Source organism: Octopus bimaculoides, chromosome 11, assembly GCF_046866305.1.
Source record: "Octopus bimaculoides isolate indiv1 chromosome 11, ASM4686630v1, whole genome shotgun sequence".
NCBI classification, from domain to species: Eukaryota; Metazoa; Mollusca; class Cephalopoda; order Octopoda; family Octopodidae; genus Octopus; species Octopus bimaculoides.
Window position 1 is genome coordinate 5,953,880 of NC_142938.1, and position 20,095 is coordinate 5,973,974.

General features: G+C 36.8%; 1 protein-coding gene across 3 annotated transcripts; it reads right to left on the reverse strand.

Annotated features, from left to right (window-relative positions):
• Positions 1-1,568: 1,568 nt before the first annotated feature.
• LOC106877188 (uncharacterized) lies at positions 1,569-18,230 on the reverse strand. 3 transcript variants are annotated; one of them, XM_014926030.3, is made up of 13 exons: positions 17,649-18,181; positions 15,408-15,493; positions 14,302-14,408; positions 13,565-13,661; positions 12,944-13,057; positions 10,944-11,015; positions 7,694-7,759; positions 7,258-7,381; positions 6,260-6,366; positions 5,734-5,822; positions 5,067-5,171; positions 3,592-3,709; positions 1,569-3,490 (listed from the first exon to the last, which is right to left on the reverse strand). In XM_014926030.3, the coding sequence occupies exons 1-13, from the start codon at positions 17,707-17,709 to the stop codon at positions 3,296-3,298; spliced, it is 1,341 nt and encodes a 446-aa protein (XP_014781516.1). In that variant the 5' UTR covers positions 17,710-18,181; the 3' UTR covers positions 1,569-3,295. The 3 variants fall into 3 exon arrangements, with proteins under 3 accessions (XP_014781516.1, XP_014781515.1, XP_014781517.1); XM_014926029.3 differs by having other exon boundaries at positions 10,944-11,033; positions 17,649-17,849; XM_014926031.3 differs by lacking the exon at positions 10,944-11,015 and having other exon boundaries at positions 17,649-18,230.
• Between the last annotated feature and the right edge of the window lie 1,865 nt (positions 18,231-20,095).

Genomic DNA, 20,095 nt, shown 5'->3' on the forward strand with positions numbered 1-20,095 from the left:
AAGGCTGCGATTGGTTGGGTTGCATCTTGGCGCGGAATAGAACAGGAGACAAAATGCGCCAATACCAACCACTCAGCTGGCTAAAATGAGTTGTACCTGTATTTCAAAGGGTCAGTTTCACCACATTCTATGTCATGCTGAATCTCCCTCAGAACTACATCAAGGGTACACATGTCTGTGGAGCGCTCAGCCACTTGCACGCTAATGCTAATTTCACAAGCAGGTTGTTCCATTAATCAAATCAACTGGAATTCTCATCTTTATAACCGACAGAGTGCCATTTTAGCAGTTCTCATCATCATTTCATGCCCACTTTTCCATGCTTGCATGGGTCAGATGGAATTCAATGAGGTTTGGCAACAGGAATAGCATCCAGCTGCAGAAAAACCTACCTCAGTAAATTTTGTCCAACCCATGCCAGCACAGAAAAATGGACGTTAAAACGATTATTTATGTATACATTTATTGCAAGACACCATACAGCAGAAGAATTAATTTGTTCATTGATTGAAAGTAACCACAAATTGTTGGCAAAGAGGTGCTATTAACAGAACTGGTAGTTTTATGAAATGTTGGTTTTTATCTGGTTTTCTGCAGCCAGTCACATTCTTAACTGGAAAGCTAATCAAGAAATGTTTAAGTACAAATCACTGGAGAACTTATTAATTTCATTATATAAAAATGCATTTTAGTCTTATTGCTGAGAGATTTTCAGTAATAAAACACCGAGTTATTGGCAAAGACATTCTGGCAATGAAATTGATTCTCTTCAGGTTTTTGTGTAGAATTGTGAGCACTTCAGACAAAATACCTTACTGTGTTTAGTTAGGTTATGAGTTCAAATTGCACTGAGGTCGACATTTTTTTTCATTCTCCCTAGAAAAGTAAAGGTTGGTAAAAGAAAGTACCAATGAAGTACTGAAGATTGACCATACCAGTGTTTCTCAACCAAGGTTTATATGACCCTTCGGGGTTCAATATAAGATTTTATTGTTAAAGTTTATATTACCAATAAATTAGTTATATTCTTTTATTTGTTTCAGTCATTTGACTGCAGCCATGCTGGTGCATCGCCTTTAGTCGTTAAGTGATGATGATGATGACAATGTGTGAATGTGACAGGTTTCTGCAGTTTCCATTTTGTTCTTGGGATGATTGTGGCTGGAATGCCTTTGATCAAGTTAAACCAAGGACTAAACAACAAGCTTACAACTTTGAATTAAGACATAATTTCACTGTCGTCCTCTCTCCTTTCCAACTGAGGTAATCATGTATCTCCTCTCTTGTCACCTGATATAAAGCCACCTCCCTCAATACTTACTCCCTACATCAGTTGAGGGGTCTTTGTTGTGCAAGTTACCTGGTGACCACATTGGTGCTACCTAAAAGCACCCGGCACACTCTGTGAATTGGTTGGTGTTAGGAAGGGCATCTGACCATAGAAACTATGGCATAACAGACACTAGAGTCTGACACAATCCTTTAGCGCACCAGCATGGAAAACAGATGTTAAATGGTTATGAAGATGATGATGATGAAAAGTTTAATGAATCACATACAAAAAAATCTTTGTGCAAAATATATCTTTATTTCATTTGTTTCTGTAGAATTCAGAAATATGCTTAGTTCCTGATATAAAAGAAACTGTTTAACAATTTAAACACCTTGCAATAATATCCATATATTATTATTATTATTATTATTGGCATAATTACATTTAAGACATCATTTCTTCTTGTTATATTACTGAATAACCGAATGACCAGAAAATAGTATTTTGAAGACAATACTTTAAAAATACTTGTTATACTAAATAGTATTACATAACTTTTCAAATTGTTGTTTATGGTTTCTGTTGAGAGAAAGGGACAGTGGCTGATGGTCAGCCTTTAGCCTTTAGCATTCAGATTAGTTTGTCTGATGAAACGCCTTTTTATTGACCTTGTTTTGAATTAATCCAGCAAAATCTCATAACTTTGAGATTTCAGCAATGTGATTATATTTTTTCTGAATGACAACGAAGGGTGGATGTGAGAGGCTGTTTTAAACATAAAACAAATAGAATGTTTGGGCCAGTTATGGTCAGTTGAAATGCTAAAGGGTTAAACACCGGTTAATGGTCAGCTTAATTCTTTAGCGTTCAGATTACTTAGTCAAATGTAATGTTTATTTATTCACATTTGTTTTGAATTAATCCAGCATAATCTCATAGCCTCGAGATTTCAATGATGTGATTATATTTTGTTTTTGAATGACATTGTAGGGTAAGTGTGAGAGGCCAGTTCTTGCTGGTTTAAACATAAAAACAAATAGAATATTTGGGCTAGTTATGAGTGGTTTAAATGCTAAAGGGTTAAATCCCTGTCAATCAACTCCAATTGGAAGTGGGGAAAATGGTCCACACAAGACAGAATGAGTGACAGGTGATATGCAATTAACCAATTCTGAAGAATTGAAATGATTGTGTAAGCAGTAGAAGCAACGAGTGAACTAGTGCTTGGACTGAAAACTAAACCATCAGACAGATGGCTTTTTTATGGATACAACCTTGGTTCTTTTTTGGTGTAATAACAACACCATTCCAAATGTAGGAGCAATATTTCATTAGGGGTCTCACCTGAGTTTTGTAGAGAATCAACAAATGTCCAGCTCTGGTGTATTTTCTGGTCCTAATGAGGAAGGGCAATTTTTAGAACTTTGGTCTTCGATTCTCTTAAGATAGTCACTATTACTTGTTAATTATTGATTTCAAATTTTGGCACAAGGCCAGCAATTCTGGGAAGGTGATAAGTTGATTACATCGACCCCAGTGCATAACTGGTACTTGTTTTATCGACCTCGAAAGGATAAAAGGCAAATTCAACCTCAGTGGAATTTGAACTCAAAGCATTTTGCCCAGCATGCTAACGATTCAGCCAGCTTGCCACCTTACCATTAGTCATTAATTATTAGCACTGGTGTTGCATTACTGAAGCCTTAGACTTAATTACTTAGATTCCTGCTGACAAGACTTCCTTTAACTGTAGCCAGGCCTTACAGAGTAAAAGCAAAATTTGTTTTAATTTTGTGGACATTGCAAGTAAGAAGCAGCGACCTTCTCACTGAACCATGGTAGACAGTGTTACAAAAAAACAAACAAAAAAAAACAAGTGGCAACTTAAACCGTTGCTACGAGAGCAATAATCTAAAAGAAATCTTGCATCAATGAAAGACAATGAAAGTGTAATTGTTCATCTCTTAAAATCCAGGTAAACTTTCTGAGGAAATAAATATCTGCGTCAGTGACCCACAACAATTACAGTTTAAAAACATATGAATCGCTGACTGTTATGTATCGAATCCAGCGGTACGGCACATAAGCTTGGTCTCGATCAAAAACACGCAAATAGCGAATCTGGATGCCGGAGCAAGTGTAACCTGATGCCTCGAACTCCATGACAATGTGTCCGATATCTTTCAAACGAGTTTTCACACCACTGTTGCTGATCAACTGGCAAAAAAAAGGGAAGAACAGTTGGTTGGATTTTTTATAAAGTCATTATATAGGCACAGGAGTAGCTGTATGGTAAGCAAAAAAAAAACAAAACTTACTCTGAGATTGGCATTTAAATGAGAGCCACCAGGAAACTTTTTTATATTCCATACAATTTGTTTATTAGAGGCTTTTAACTCTATAGTTTGATCAGGTCCAATTAGCTGTTGGCTAATCCTGGAATAAGTTGAAGAAAAAAACAAGGATTAGGATTAAAGCATCTGAATTGGTAACAAGTGTATAAAATCAAATCATTCAAAAGAAATTAATTAATGGTTATTGTGTGTCAGTGAAAATGGGTGTATATACACTATACTAGGCTAGATTCGTTTGAAAATTACAAGCTCATCAGTAGTGACTACACATATATGTATGCGTGTGTATAAACTACACAAAAATGAGCTAGGAGAAAGAATTCAAGAGTGGCTAGTAGCATGTTTTTAACTTAAATACACCTCTTCGGTTTACGACTGAGTCCCGTTCCAACTGACAGGTCGTAAGTCGATCTGGTCATATGTCAGATTTATATTTTTCAACATTATTTTCATTCGTGCAACTGATGTTTGAAAGCAACCGAGTGAGAGATAGTGGATGCCTGCATTGCCAGATGTTGCCATGGTTATTGTATGCGCAGCTGCCTAACATCCGGAAATCAATTGCTTATTTAATTTTTGTGGTCGTAAGTTGAGAAGAAGGTGTACTGGTATATCGAATATCAAACAACATAAATTCTTGACTTATTCTGGGGAGGGGAATTAATCTCGAGAATCAAGAATCTTTCAAAGGTGACATGCCATTAAAGAAAAGGACAGATTATTATCTGGAGATAAGAGGACAGTTGTGGACATGTGCTGCTGTCATCATCATCACAACAATTGTCTCACCTGACCTCCAGGAGTGAACGGACTGTGCGCTAAATATAATTCTGCTTCTAGTTTCATTTGGGGGAAACAAATCTACACTATGACATTACAGAGATTAAATATCAGTAGAGTAAATATAAAATTCAGTTTCAAGTTTTGGGACTCACAGGACTGGTTATCCAGTTTCCGTGGGGTGTGAGTAACCAAGATCACAGCATTCCCCTTAAACAGGACGCCAGTCTGTCTCAGGGTTAGTCATTTACAGCTGAGTAGACTGGAGCAATATGAAATGAAGTGTCTTGCTCAAGAACACAATGCACTGTCCAGTCCAGGTATTGAAACCACAATCTTATGACCATGAGTCTACCACCTTAACCACTAGACCATGCACTTCCACAATTAAGTATCAAAGTAATATGAAATACAATAAGGTAACGAGCTGGAAGAATCGTTAGCACACCAGGTAAAATGCTTAGCGGTATTTCATCTGTCTTTACAATCTGAGTTCAAATTCCACCAAGGTCGACTTTGCCTTTCATCTTTTCAGGGTCAAGAAAGTAAGTACCAGTTATGCACTGCGGTTGATGTAATCAACTAGCCCTCTCCCCAAAAATGTCAAGCCTTGTACCTACAATAGAAAGGATATTAAATACAACAATAATGCTACTCACCCAGAAACTGTTCCTGGCACAGGAATTCTTAACACAATATTTACAGCTTCCGTGTTTTCTGGGATGTGACTAAGTAACTGGAGTGACAAACAGGTGTCCCTGGAACTACAAATCAAAAGGGGAAACAATGAGGTGTTGTTAGTCAGGGGCCCTGACCATTCAGTCCTTTCCTTTTATTTTCTCCAAATAAACAATAATCTGAACCTCACAGAAGATACGACAAGGGACCGTGGCAACTGGCAAATATGATTTACAGGAGAAAACCTGTGAAGGTTGCAATGAAGTGTTATTCTAAGCTACTCCATTAATTTGGTCATCATTATTATCATCACCATCATTTAACGTCCACTTTTCCTTGCTTACATGGGTCAGACGAAGTCGCTGAGGCAGATTTTGTAGGGCTGGATGTTCTTCCTGTCACCAACCCTCACCTGTTTTCAAGCAAGGTAATATATATACATATATATATATATAGCAGGTAACTTTCAGTTTCCATCTATAAAATCTGCTCACAAGGCTTTGGTTGGCCCAGAGCTATAGCAGAAGACACTTCCACAAGGTGCTGCTCAGTGGGACTGAGCCGAAGACCACATATTTGGGAAGCAAGTTTCTCAGCCACACAGCCACACCTGCACCTATGTCACACCAAGAAACACAAAATACTTACGGAGAGTCAAAATCCTTTTCCTGTACTTGTAATCTAAATGGTGGCTTTAAAGGAGGATCTGATGCCAGTCTGTACGTCATAGCAGAAAACTGTAAAAACAAACAGAAGTTCTACAAGTACATCAATATTACAAGAATATCTACCAGTATATTTATTATATCTACAAGTATCATCATCGTTGTTTAACGTCCGCTTTCCATGCTAGCATGGGCTGGACGATTTGACTGGGGACTGGTGAACCAGATGGCTGCACCAGGCTCCAATCTGATTTGGCAGAGTTTCTACAGCTGGATGCCCTTCCTAACGCCAATCACTCCGAGAGTGTAGTGGGTGCTTTTACGTGCCACCGGCACGAAGGCCAGTCAGGCAGTACTGGCAACGGCCATGCTCAAAATGGTGTATTTTACGTGCTCAATGTTATTTCAAATAAGTTATTAAAATATTGCAAAACTTTTGAGTCAACACAATATATTTTTTGCAATAAAAACAAATTTTATGCAAAAACATAGAAAAAAGACATAATTACCTCACCAATGGGAGGATTGAGTATAAGACATCGGGAAGTATTAAATTCTTCTTTGCGAACACATTGATGAAAACTGCACTGCTCCATAGTTACATGGCTGTTGAAATCTAGGAAGAAACAAAGTTACTTCTGCTGAAAGAGTCTGATATGAATAAATCTTTACCTTTTAAAGGTGAAGAATAATCGCTACATTTGCACTAAAGAAGACAAAACCATTTTGAATTTGATACAAGATGGATAAGAGTATTATTGCTTGAAATTTTGTAAAAAGATATCTAAATCTCAAAAAGCAAAAGGAAGTATACAGGCGTGGCTGTGTGGTAAGAAGCTTACTTCCGAACCACGCACTGGGGTCGATGTAATCGACTTAATCCCTTTGTCTGTCCTTGTTTGTCCCCTCTATGTTTAGCCCCTTGTGGGCAATAAAGAAATAAGAAATAGATACAATGGTAAGCAGCAGGTGCAGTCTATAATTTACAGGTGTGTTTGGCATTAGGAAGGGCATCCAGTCACAGAAACCATGCCAAAGCAGACAGTAGAGCTTGGAGTAGTCTTCTGACTTACCAGCTCTGGTCAAACCATCCACCCCATGCCAGCATGGCAAATGGACATTAGATAGAATGATGATGATGAAGATCCATCATCTTGTGATGCAGAATTTGAATTTAAATTCAAATCTACACATCAGTAAAGCTGAGTTAAAAGGCCTCTCTAGATATACTTGTCCTCGTCATTGAATGTCCGTTTTCCATGCTAGCATAGGTTCAATGGTTCAACATGAAGCAGAGGAGTATACCTAACACTGCTGTCTGCTTTAGCATAGTTTCCACAGCTGAATGCCCTTCCTAATGCCACACACTTTTGCAGAGGGTACTGGGTGCTTTTTACATGGTACTAGCACTACACAAATCTTAAAGGGTTCCCTTACAAGTTAATGTGTTATGGGACACAAAATAGAAAATTAATAATGTCGTAAAAAAAAAAAAAATCAATTTTACCTTTTGGCTTCCCCTGTTCAGCAAGTGTGAGGTCCTCATTAACAGCTAATTTAATTACTGGATTACCACTTAAAAAACTCTTTACATTTATATTTCCTGTGACATCCATACGAGACACAAGCCCCTGAAAGAACATAGTCAACATATCAATAATAATAATAAAAAGCAAATCCTTAAAATAGCTCAGTCAAACCATCCAACCCATGCCAGCATGGAAAACGGACATTAAACAATGATGATGATGATGAATGAGATTCATTTACAACAATCATACAATGTCAAGACAAGGAGATAGAAACACACACACACAAACACACACACACACACACACACACACACACACAGTCCTCTTTTATAAATCTGAGCTTATATTACAATGTAAAGAATTATAACATGCAGAAAAGAAAGAAGAAATTTTTTTTTAAATGCAGCTTACATCATTTGTAATGACAACAATCATTTTCTCAATTACATCCACAAAAATTTCATTTTTTCGGTTTTCCTGCAAAGTAGATAACCAAAACTCAATATATATACATATATATATATATATACATAATTTAATAAACTTGAACTGCATCTCAGACGTAGTCAGTTTACAAATTACCGTATTTTATGGCATAAAAGTGGCAGCAATTTATTCACAGAAAAACGTTCTTAGTGCATTAAATCATGTATTATACAATGCAATCTAACAGTTCATTACAAAACATTACAAAAGTACGTGAGCTGGTCCTTTGTTATGATAATTCCTTCTATAGTACAAGTAATAATAATAATAATAATAATAATAATAATAATAATAACAAGAGCACTCAGAGAGCGCAAACCTCTGCCAAGGCAGCTCCAGCGTCCTCTCAACGATTAGCCGGAGATGATTTTTAAAATGAGAATATCTGAAATAAACTTGACTGCTCTCACAAATGGGAATACATTATTTACATTTGACGGATATTTGTCCTCATCTTGTTTGTTGTAAACACGTTTTGGCTGATATACCCTCCAGCCTTCATCAGGTGTCTTGGGGAAATTTAGAACCAGAGTTTTCATTCCTAAGCTATTTTTTGATGATGTAATTATTATTATTATTATTATTATTATTCAGGTCACTGCCTGGGATCGAACTCGGAATCTTGGGGTTAGTAAGCCGTGCTCTTAACCACTACGCCATATGCCCGTGGGCAATTATGGAGTAAATGTAAATAATGTACATAATTCCTCATCTCTTAAATATAGAACTACAAGACAACACTGTCCAATGTCCAATGTGACCTTCACTTTCAGACAATATGGCTGTTATTTCTAGCAGGTCAAGCAACCACATAGAGGATCCATCATTGTTTTACATGAATTAAATGGTTAGTACTGGTTCTAAGAACATTTTTGCAGCAGGAAAACTCACCGTAGGAAACTTTGCCATATAGGAAATTTTGCTGTAAGATAATTTCACCGCATAGACAATTTCGAAGATATGGCAGACAACCCGATTTAGAGAAATTACTGGTCTGAAAAAAATTGCTTTTTGTATTTATTTATGTGTTTCAGCCAAGTGGCTATATATATGTTTTTTATAATTCTGTTTTAGATTTCTTTATTTTGCCCTCCCCACCTCTGTAGTTTTGCCATAAGAATCTAATAGATAGGTTGGTTGAAACAATTATATACCAAGGGAGGAATTTGTCCTTTTTTTGGTGAAATTGTCTTGCGGCAAAATTTCCTGCGTGGCAAAATTTCCTGTGTGGCAAACTTTCCTGCAGCCAAAAATCCTGGGGCAAATTTTCCTGTGGTAAAAATATTTGTGTCAAATTTTCCGGATACGGTTAGTACTGGTGACATAAGCGGGTGGTAATGTTTATTTTATAAATAGCATGGAAAACAACATTAATATTTTAGATTAGGAGTTAGTATTAGATTGTTAATTAAGCAGTTAATAAATGTAAATTTAATTTAGGATGACTTCTATGTTAACGGAACCAGTAAGATAACAACACGCAAATGTCTAAATACATGATGGCTAATTGACGAAACATCAAATTTATTGCCATTGTACTCATTAAATTCATGATTAAATTAGATGTTGTTAATAACATTACAATTCAGAATGGCAAACTGGCAGAATCATTAACATGCCAGGCAAAATGCTTAGCAACATTTCATCTGCCTTAACATTCTGAGTTCAAATTCTGCCAAGGTCGAATTTGGTTTTCATCCCTTCAGGGTCCACAAAATAAGTATCAGATGAGCACAGGGGTTGATCAAGAAAATCATAATCTTAAAAGTAAAATAACCTTAAATTTAATTCATAGACTATAAGTACTGTATTTAAACATGTATAAGGAACCCTCGTGTATAAGGAGCCCCCTAATTTTGGAGGCTTAAAATTTGGAAAAAAGGTTTTGTAAGGCATTATAATACTATCCATGTACAACAAACTCCCATATTTTTTTAACCTAATTTTTGACAAAAAAAGGATTCCTTATACATGTTAAAATATGGTAAATACCTTTCTTCTTTTTACCAACTAGTAAAATTCTTAGAAAATTAATCAAGTTCAGAATGAGTCTAATGACAAAATGAATCCCAGAATACTATTGAATTTTTAGTCTTCATACAGTGAATCTAGACCAATCTTCTTTATGCTATATTCATGGTAGATATTGAACTCAGCAATGCAGTGAATTATACAGCTCTTTAATTACTTACAAGGTTAAGCAGTACCTCATTATGGTACCTAATTGCAGTTGGCTGGATTGGACAAGTAAAAGCTAAATAGTTCTAACCAAAGACACAGCATTAAATGAGGGGATGAAAACTATAAACTCCTTTCGTTGTAATTTGAAACCTTAAACAACTCAGACCAGCTGTGACTGTGTATGATACATCTCAGCAATTATTTCACTGACTATTACCAGTTCTTAGATTCCTATATACATATACATATATAAATATATATATATATATATCATCATCATCATCGTCATCATCATCATCATCGTTTAACCTCCGCTTTCCATGCTAGCATGGGTTGGACGATTTGACTGAGGACTGGTGAAACCGGATGGCAACACCAGGCTCCAGTCTGATTTGGCAGAGTTTCTACAGCTGGATGCCCTTCCTAACGCCAACCACTCAGAGAGTGTAGTGGGTGCTTTTACGTGTCACCTGCACGAAAACGGCCACGCTCGAAATGGTGTCTTTTATGTGCCACCCGCACAAGCCAGTCCAGGGGCACTGGCAACGATCTCACTCGAAAATCCTACAGGAGCCAGTCAGGCGGTACTGGCAATATATATATATATATATATATATATATATATATATATATATATATATATATATATATACCCACTGTATTTTCTGGCATACATGTTTACAGCCCAAAAAAGACATGTCAACTTATACACCAAGATGACTTTAGAGGACCAAAAATTCCACATGAAATTCCACATGAGATGCTGCAGGATTTGGAAAGATGGTGATGACGTTTGAATGTTTACACTATATACTACATCGACTTGCATGCCAGAAAATATGGTAATCAATATGGTTTGAATACTACTAATCATACACAGCGCAACTAATATTTATTCCATATGGATTTCAGGTTTAAGAAAAGACAGACGTTTGCATAGATGTTCTGTATATACCTTGACACAAGTGACAAAGAGCACTAGAGAGATATTTACCTGTTCCACAGCTGTTCTAACAACAGGTTTACTTGAAGCAGAGCTTGGAGCCACTCTGGTTTCTATTCCAAACTGAAACAGAGTGAAAAACTATCTTTTAACTGCCAATGGATAAATTTCTTGAGTATTATTCAAAGTACCATTCCCGTTTCAGAGTGTGAGGAGATAATTACCTCCCTTCGTAATAACTGCCATCTCGAGACTGCCACGTGCGGTCTTCAGCGTACTTCTGAATAAGAAGTATACTAAAGTGTCAGCCAATAGTTCTAATATTGGATGGTAGTCTCTTGTAGTCCAGGAAAGATAGTTCTGCAATTTCTTAGCGAACAACCTGCAGGAATGTTTTGTTTATAATGATCAAATGAATGTGCTGTACATTAGCATACTCCCTCCGTCAAATTGACACTACCTGTACAGGTGTATGGTGTACCACACTTCAGGTGTTGAAATGATCGCAGAGCAACTTGAGATGAAGTGATTTGCTCAAAGACACAATGTACCACCTGGTCAACGAATTGAAACTATGATCTTAAGATCCTGAGTGCACCACCCTAGCCTCTAGGCTATGAGCTCTCAACAGTTCTAATATTAATTATTCAGTAACTAACAAAATGGGTTCTGCTTCTTCGTATAACAATCTTTTCCACATGCATATGACGAAAATCAGTCATCACAGTTTGTCTTACTTTTTAAATAATTTATGTCAATGAAGAGGCCCTTAGTGATGTTGATGAAGTTCAGTTTGAATATCTGTGGGTTAATATCTGTGAAAAAAAATCAGGAAAGAAGGTAGGACGGAAGGAACGAAGGAAAGGAGAGAAAAAGAGGATTCCAGATGGTCACATTCCTAAAAAGGATGTATAGTGCATAGCGTTGGGGTTTCATGGGTTTCAAAGATAGGGGCATTGAGAAGAACAGCATTTGGGAAGGTTAGTGTATCAGCCAGGGATACAAGACAGCAAGGATAGTAATTAGTACAAACAGTTCAAAATGACAAACAATTCAAACCCTGTGTTAGTTGTGTTGGTGGAGTAGAGTGGGGGAAGAGGGGTGGAGGGGCTTGAGGAGTTGTGTACAGCTAAGGCACTGGAAAGAATGACTTCAGAAGGAAACACGCTCAGGTTATACGTCCTCAACACAGGACAAAGACTAAATCAAACAAATCAATCATAGAGGTAATTAATCATATATAACAGTGGTTCTCAACCAGGGTTCATATGGCCCTAGGGGATCCATATGGCTCTTGGGGGTACATATAAGGTTTTGTTGTTAAAATTTAAGTGCAATAAACTGGTCATATTTCTACAATACACAAAATACTAAACAAATTTTTTTTATACAATTCCTAATAATATTTAACCCTTTAGCATTTAATCCAGCCATATCCAACTCAAATATGCTACATATTTTATATTCAAACTGGCTACATCCAACCTCTCACACCTGCACTACAATGTCATTCTAAAAATATAAAAACATACGATGGAAATCTTGAAGCTACAATATAAGGCATGATTAATTCAAAACAATATGAATAAATAAGCAACAAATTTGACAGAGTAATTATGAAAGCTAAAGGGTTAATCATGAATGGCTAGAGTAAAATAGGAACTAAATGGGTCCATAGGTAAAAAAGGGTTGAGAACCCCTGATAAATGCACTGTATACATTGAATAAGTGTAACTGTAAACCCTTTTGTTACCATATTGCTGCTGAAAGAGACTAATTTTGCTTCAATTCATTTTGAAGATAATGAAGAATTTAATAATATAACTTTGTCGTTAAGAAGGGGGTGTTTAGAACATAAATTAACATGCAATTTTGATAGGTTTTAATTAAGCTCGTTTTAAAACAGAACCAGGAGTGCTTTCAAGGAGTTGGTATCAAAAAGGGTTAAATATGTATAGTGATATACAGACTCATAAACAAATTAATACAATTAATACATACACACACACACACACAGAGTTTAGAAGCCAAGGAAATAGAAATTATCTTACCAATCTTGATGCAATTTCTTCTGCAGGAGATCTGTTAGCTAAAACAAGGACTGGATCTGACTGGATATATGGTTTAATCTTGTCCGTTGTGGCTAACTGGATGTATCCAAATTCCTAATAAAAAGACAATATAAATATTGTCAAAAATTGTGAACTTATGACTCGTGTTGGGGAATTTCAGACAAAAATAAGGTCCTTGATAAAATAACATATCTTATTTACTGAAAGAAAAGTTCTTAATTGCGTGTTCTGCCCAGGGACAGGGCAAAAATGCTTGCAGTAGATTTAAAACCACAATATAGTGAAAGAATTTTTTCCCCTGTTTGGGATGAGGAGAAATGAGATTAAAAAGTAATTTATATGTAGTCTATTGACTTGCTATAAATAGCAACCAAAACACCTACAAACCATATCCTATAGGCGCAGAAGTGGCTGTGTGGTAAGTAGCTTGCTTACCAACCACATGGTTCCGGGTTCAGTCCCACTATGTAGCATCTTGGGCAAGTGTCTTCTACTATAGCCTCGGGCCAACCAAAGCCTTGGTTGACCTCAGAACATAGAATTGGAAGAAATGGTTGTTTGTCATTAATTAACAGAGAACTGACAATGACTCCTACTTACCAAAATTTCATTCAATATTTCATAAATCAGGAGAACATTAGCTCGAATAGCATCTTCACTGACAACTCCACAGAAATCTTTGCAGATCAGGAAGAACCTGGCAAAAGAAAAGGAAAAGTGAATCTATAAATTACATCCTCACCGTTGTTTTAATGTCTGTTTTTCCCCATCTTGCCTTAAGGAAAAAAGGTGTATAGACATCAACCAACGAGGTCCTGATGCACTGCAGCTAGGAAAAAGATGGAGTGGTCATGGCTGGAATACCTTTGGTCATAGATCTACTCAATCTGACCTGGGGCTCATCACCAGTTGCAGTACCAGCTGCATTTAACATCCGTTTCCCATGCTGATGTGGGTTAGATGGTTTGACTGGAGCTGGTAAGGTTGAAGGCTGCACCAGACTCCATTGTCTGTTCTGGTTTGGTTTCTATGGCTGGATGCCCTTCCTAACAACAACTGCCCCACCCAGTGTATGTGTGCTTATCATGTAGCACCAGCAGAGATACTCTTTGCATGGAACTGGCACAGGTGCTTTTTATGTGGGGCCAGCACAGGAGCCAGTCTGGGGGTACTAGTGTCGGCCACGTTCGGTTGGTGCTTTTTACATGCTACCGGCACAGGAGCCAGACATAGGGTACTAGCCCCAGATAATTTAATTTAACCCATGTATTTAATTATTCCCCCACAACCACTGCATGACTCTACTCTGAATTCAAAAACAGTATAATGATTCTAACCTGGTAAGGAACTCCACAAGAAAGATAGGAGACATGTTACAGGTCGTTACAGCCATGATAAAAAGTCCGTTTCGCTTGATGTGGCAAAATGTGACATCATCTTCTTTCTAAAAATGAGAGAAATTTCAATTAAAAAAATTAACAAATGATATGAACATTTCAAACAGGTTCAAGATGATTCAAGATTTTGTCTTTTTATTTCAGAAAATAATAAAAAGAGGGAAATTATCTAAATTACAATACGTAAGGCACTGGTGTGGTTACATGGTTAAAAAATTTGCTTCCTGACCACAATGTTTCAGGTTCAGTCCCACTGCGCAGCATGACATCTTGGTCAAATGTCTTCCACTATCGCCTCAGGCTGACCAAAGCCTTGTGAGTGAATTCGGAGAATGGAAACTGAAAGAAGCCCATTACACACACACATGTGGATATGTGTGTGTGTGTGTCTGTATGCTTGGGTATTCCTTGTCTTGACAGCATGTGATATTGTAAACAAGTATCACTGTCATACAAGCAGTGTCTTTATTTCCAATATTCTGCGAAAACATTTCTGGCCATGAGAAAATATGACCTTAGTTGGAAATAGATATGGGATGGCAACAGGAAGCACATCCAGCCATAGAAAATCTGCCTCAATAAACTCTGTTTGGCCCATGTAAGTAGGAGTCTGAGGGGATCTGTGGAGGTAGATTTTCTACAATCAGATGCCCTTCATGTCATCAATCCGAATGTCTGAGTTCAAATTCCACTGAGGTCGACTTTGCCTGCCATCATTTCGAGGTCAATAAATTAAGTACCAGCTGACCACCTTAAAATAACATTGGTTTCAAATTTTGGCACAAGGCCAGCAATTTCAGAGGAGGGGTGTTAAGTCGATTGCATCAACCCCAGTACCCAAATGGTACTTATCTTATTAACCCTAAAAGAATGAAAGGCAAGCTGACCTCAGTGGAATTGGAGCTCAGAGCATGGCGACAGATGAAAGCATTTTGGACAGTGATTTACAAGTGAATATACTGACCACAAAATAGGTTTCTTAAACTAAATGATGACACACATTATTAATCAAAGTGATGACAGGAGAGAGAGAGGAATATACTCACAAAATGGGGTAATAAATGTTCGTTTCCAACTGCACGAAGTTTCTTGAGGAAGATGACTTTAGGGTCAAAATCCAGATCAAATCTGTCTGACATGTGTTAAGTATAACAACAATATGGACATTTACCAGGCTAATGAATGAAACATCAGACCATACAGGGGTTGGCTGAAACGTTCATAGACTGACCTAGATACTCTCATGGAATTTGACCAAATTAGGTTAATTAATCAACATAGCCCCCTAACAGTCCCCACACTTCTTCCATGTATACAAGATTTCACAGCTCTAACATCACTTTTTCATAGTCGGCCTATGAACTTTCCAGCCTACCCTCATAGGAGAGAGAAAAAGTGTTCTTTCTTGGTTTGGGTGAGATTTTGTCTAAACTGGTGTGAGAAGAAAGACAGGGATTAAAAGATCCAGTTAAAAGGGTAATGGGAAGAGAAGTATACAAGAGAGAAGTACCCACTAGACTCTAGGAGTGGTTGGCATTAGGAAGGGCATCCAGCTGTAGAAACTCTGCCAAATCAGATTGGAGCTTGGTGCAGCTATCTGGTTTCACCAGTCCTCAGTCAAATCGTCCAACCCATGCTAGCATGGAAAGCGGACGTTAAACGACGATGATGATGATGAGCGAATAAGGTGGTGGCAGGTATTAAGTGAGGTTGTATTATTATGTGAGGCAATAACGAAATGTGATGGGTATTCTGATGAAGCGTGACAGACAGGTCAATATTGTTATGTGTGACAGGAGTGTGATGTTTGACCATGATGTGCTATGTCATAGTAGTGAGATGTATGACCACATTGAGTGATGTATGGCAGTTGTGAGATGTATGACCACGATGTGATGTATGACAGTTTCATAGTTTGATGATCACTACTCAGAGATATGCACCAAAGTTTCTTCCTAAAGATAAACAGCTATCATTAACAATAATAGATTTCTAATTTTATTACAATGAAATAGTTGCTTAAATGAAATTCGTTACTTAAAATGTATTTATCTTATTGTTCCCCGCGAAAAATCATAACTTCATCCCAGCAGGATTTGAACCCAGACGTAAAGAACTCTAACTAAATACTGCAAAAGTACAGTGCTGATTCTGCCACCTATTTAATTTTTATGCTAATTTCTACAATAAATTACATCCCATAAAATGCTATTTAGCCTCGTGTCACCCACAATCCAGCGGATCTATGAATGAACGCGTTCCAACCATGGACTATCCCCACTTAAAAAAAAAAAAAAAGAAAGAAAAAGAAAACTAGCATATCTCAGACTACATTACCTTTTATTATTGGGAGTGGCTAAGCTTAATTATAATTAATCTATTGTATATTCACAAGTCTTCGAAACTGATATCAACATGAAAGCAAGTTTCAGTAAGAAATTCCAATTAGTTATTTTCATAATAAAATATTGGTAACTTAGAACTTAGAGTAGTCCTACCTATCAAAAGAACACATACACAGCTATATTCACTTTATCTTATTTTTATTTTCGATTCATATTATAAATTTAGAGTCCGAAAAGTTCCCAGTGAGTTGATTTTGCCATGAGGAGCGCAAGAATCTAACGTTTCCTTGCATTTCTTTCGAAAGAATGTACAGAGATATTGTTGCTTTGACCGTAAAATTAAGAATCAAAACATTTCGTTGCGAATACATTCACAGATCCAAGTGAAAACTATGTTTCGAGTCATGGATTTATCATAATGTATTCAGATACAGCAGACGACATCAACGGACTTTAATGTTATTAAACACACATCACCGCTTGGTAGACGAGTGTTGTGTGTAGACACATGAGATCTGAACTCTAAATCAACATTAAAAAAAGGGAAAAACAAACACGAAGCATCTGGCACGTGATGAAGCAGCAAAAGCAAACACAGAAATACTCTCAACTTTTTCGAAACGGACAGAGAAGTTTGTGAAAAATGCCATCGGATTATTTAATAACAATTGCCATTTGTGTGGATACAAAATTATTCCTAATCGAAAATATATTCTGTTTAACGATAATTAAGGAAATTAGGTGTCATTAAAACGTATCTGTGTTTAATAGATCCGGAGCAATGTCTAAATAAATCCTAAATTATCAAGTTTGGCTTGTTTAGAACTAATAATAATAATAATAATAATAATAATAAGTAAATGTCTATTTCATAACAACAGTTACAAAGTTAAGGACAAAATCTTAATAAAGAATCGGAAACATTTTTCGAAAAAAGGATACATTTTTTGTGAATAAGGATATCTCCTCGAGTTGTTGTAATAAATATTTCGGAAATATACATTGTTATAAAACGATCAGAGAAATCAAAAGTGGAAACATTTAGAAATTGATTTAATATCTTGGAAGATGTTGGGGGAAAATTAAAAGACTTTCCTGCTACACCGCCTGGCAACAAATAGCGACATCTGTTGGACAATTAAGGGTTGCTTCCCATTTCTCTTCAGAAAAAAAATTTTCAGGCAACTTTATACTTTTATCCATATGGAATTCGATGAAATGACTCACAGTCGTTGTCATGTGTCGGTTAAACCAACTTCGCTATTATCCTTAAATTTGTGTACTTGTGTTAAAATTAGAAGTTTATATCTAAGTAATTTAATGTGTTGAAGTTAAGGAAAAATAAAAATGTATAGAAATTTATGCTTCGATCTGTCTCTGATTGACAGAAAAAAAAAATAGTTGTAGTATAACGACATGGAAAATTTGTTCATATAGCTATGTTGGTGCTGACCCCAAATTTCAATTACAAATATAATGAGGGGAAATATAATTAGATAAGATAAATTCAGATCAGGAAAATAAGGGAGGCAACTCCGAAATCTAAACATTGAAAACAAATTGGTGATGTGGAAGGAAGTTTGATGTTAGTCAAGTACAGTGACTGAAGGAATAAAGATTTTTGACTGAAAACCCTCAATAATTTAACAACTTATTATAGTGACACACGTAAATTTCCTAAGAACATCTTCTGCAAAAGAATATTCACTAAAATGAACCCACACCCTCCCAATTTTTTTCCTTGAGTAAGCTATTCCTATGAAGTCTTTATTTTAAGTTGCCTAATAAATAACTAAGATAGCAAGCTGGAAGAATCGTTAATATGTTGGACAAAATGCTTAGCAGCATTTCTTCTACCTCTTTTTGTTCTAAGTTCAAATCCTGTCAAAGTCAACTTGGCCTTTCATCTCTTTAGGGTCAATAAAGTACCAGTCAAATACTGGTATTGATATAATCAACTTGTCCTTTTTCCTGGCCTTGAACCCTGCAAACCTATATATTGAGAATGTGATTTCAGTCACTTATAAGCCATAGTAAACAGGTAACTGGCCTTGTAAGACCTAGGACAAAAAAAATGTAAAATAAATAAATGGTACAGTTCTATATTCAAGAGATGAGGAATTATTTACATTATTTACATTTGACGGATATTTGTCCTCATCTTGTTTGTTGATAAATCGGGTATAGCTGATCATGTATGGAAAAATGGAAACCACCTCCCCCTGTGGGATGAAGTTAAAATAATAGACAAGGAACAACACTGGAAAATACAAAAACTAAAAGAAGCAGCACATATGCTAGGACACAACAACCTCCTAAGCAGACGGAGTGCAGATATGAATAGCATATGGGAACCGGTATTGAGGAAGGATAGAAAAATAATAGATTTATAAGCCTTAAAATTCACCCCATAATTGCCCACGGGCATATGGCGTAGTGGTTAAGAGCGCGACCTGATTAATAATAATATAATAATAGTAACATCGTTAGGAATGAGAACCCAGGTTCGAAATTTCCCCCAAGACACCTGACGAAGGCTGGAGGGTATATCAGCCGAAACGTTGTGTTAACAACAAACAAGATGAGGACAAATATCCGTCAAATGTAAATAATGTAAATAAATGGTTTTCACTCAAAATTTCTATACAGCCTACCATAACTAATATGATCAACCCAAGCCCAATAACACATTAAAAGCGCCCATGCTGGTGCAATGTAATAAGCACTTGTACTGGCACCACATAAAAAGCACCCATGCTGGTACCACATAAAGAGCACCTGGTACACTCCTGTAAAGTGGTTGGCATTAGGAAAGGCATCTAAGGTGGCGAGCTGGCAGAAACGTTAATGTGCCGGACGAAATGCTTAGTGGTATTTCGTCTGTCTTTACATTCTGAGTTCAAAATCTACCGAGGTCGACTTTGCCTTTCATCCTTTCAGGGTCAATAAATTATGTACCAGTGGAACCCTGGGGTCGATCTAATCGACTGCCCCCCCCCCTCCCTAAAGATTTCAGGCTTTGTGCCTAGAGTAGAAAAGAATAATTAGGAAGGGCATCCAGCCATAGAAACCATGCCATGACAGACAACTGGAGCCTGGTGTAGCCCTCCAGCTTGTCAGCTCCTGTCAAACCATCCAGCATGGGAAATGGACATTAAACGATAATACTGATGATGATGAGGAGGAGGAGGAGGACAATGTATTCTTTTGGTTAAACCAATGTGTGATCCTAGATTAAAAACTTGCCACACAGCAACAACATGGAAATTGAATGCAGTATTTGCTAACAATCATAATATCAGATCTGCACCAACACAATGAGCTGGCAGAATCATTAGCACACCAGGCAACAGGCTTAGTGGCATTTCTTCTGGCTTTACGTTGTGAGT

Bases quoted from the DNA above. Each gene is read 5' to 3' on its own strand.
- LOC106877188 (XM_014926029.3), bottom strand. From the start codon at position 17,709: ATGTATATTTCCGAAATATTTATTACAACAACTCGAGGAGATATCCTT. The intron at 5,823-6,259 runs GTAATTATGTCT...TTGTTTTTACAG, and splicing joins TCAATCCTCCCATTGGTGAG to TTTTCTGCTATGACGTACAG. The intron at 3,710-5,066 runs GTGAGTAGCATT...AACTTATTCCAG, and splicing joins GTGCCAGGAACAGTTTCTGG to GATTAGCCAACAGCTAATTG.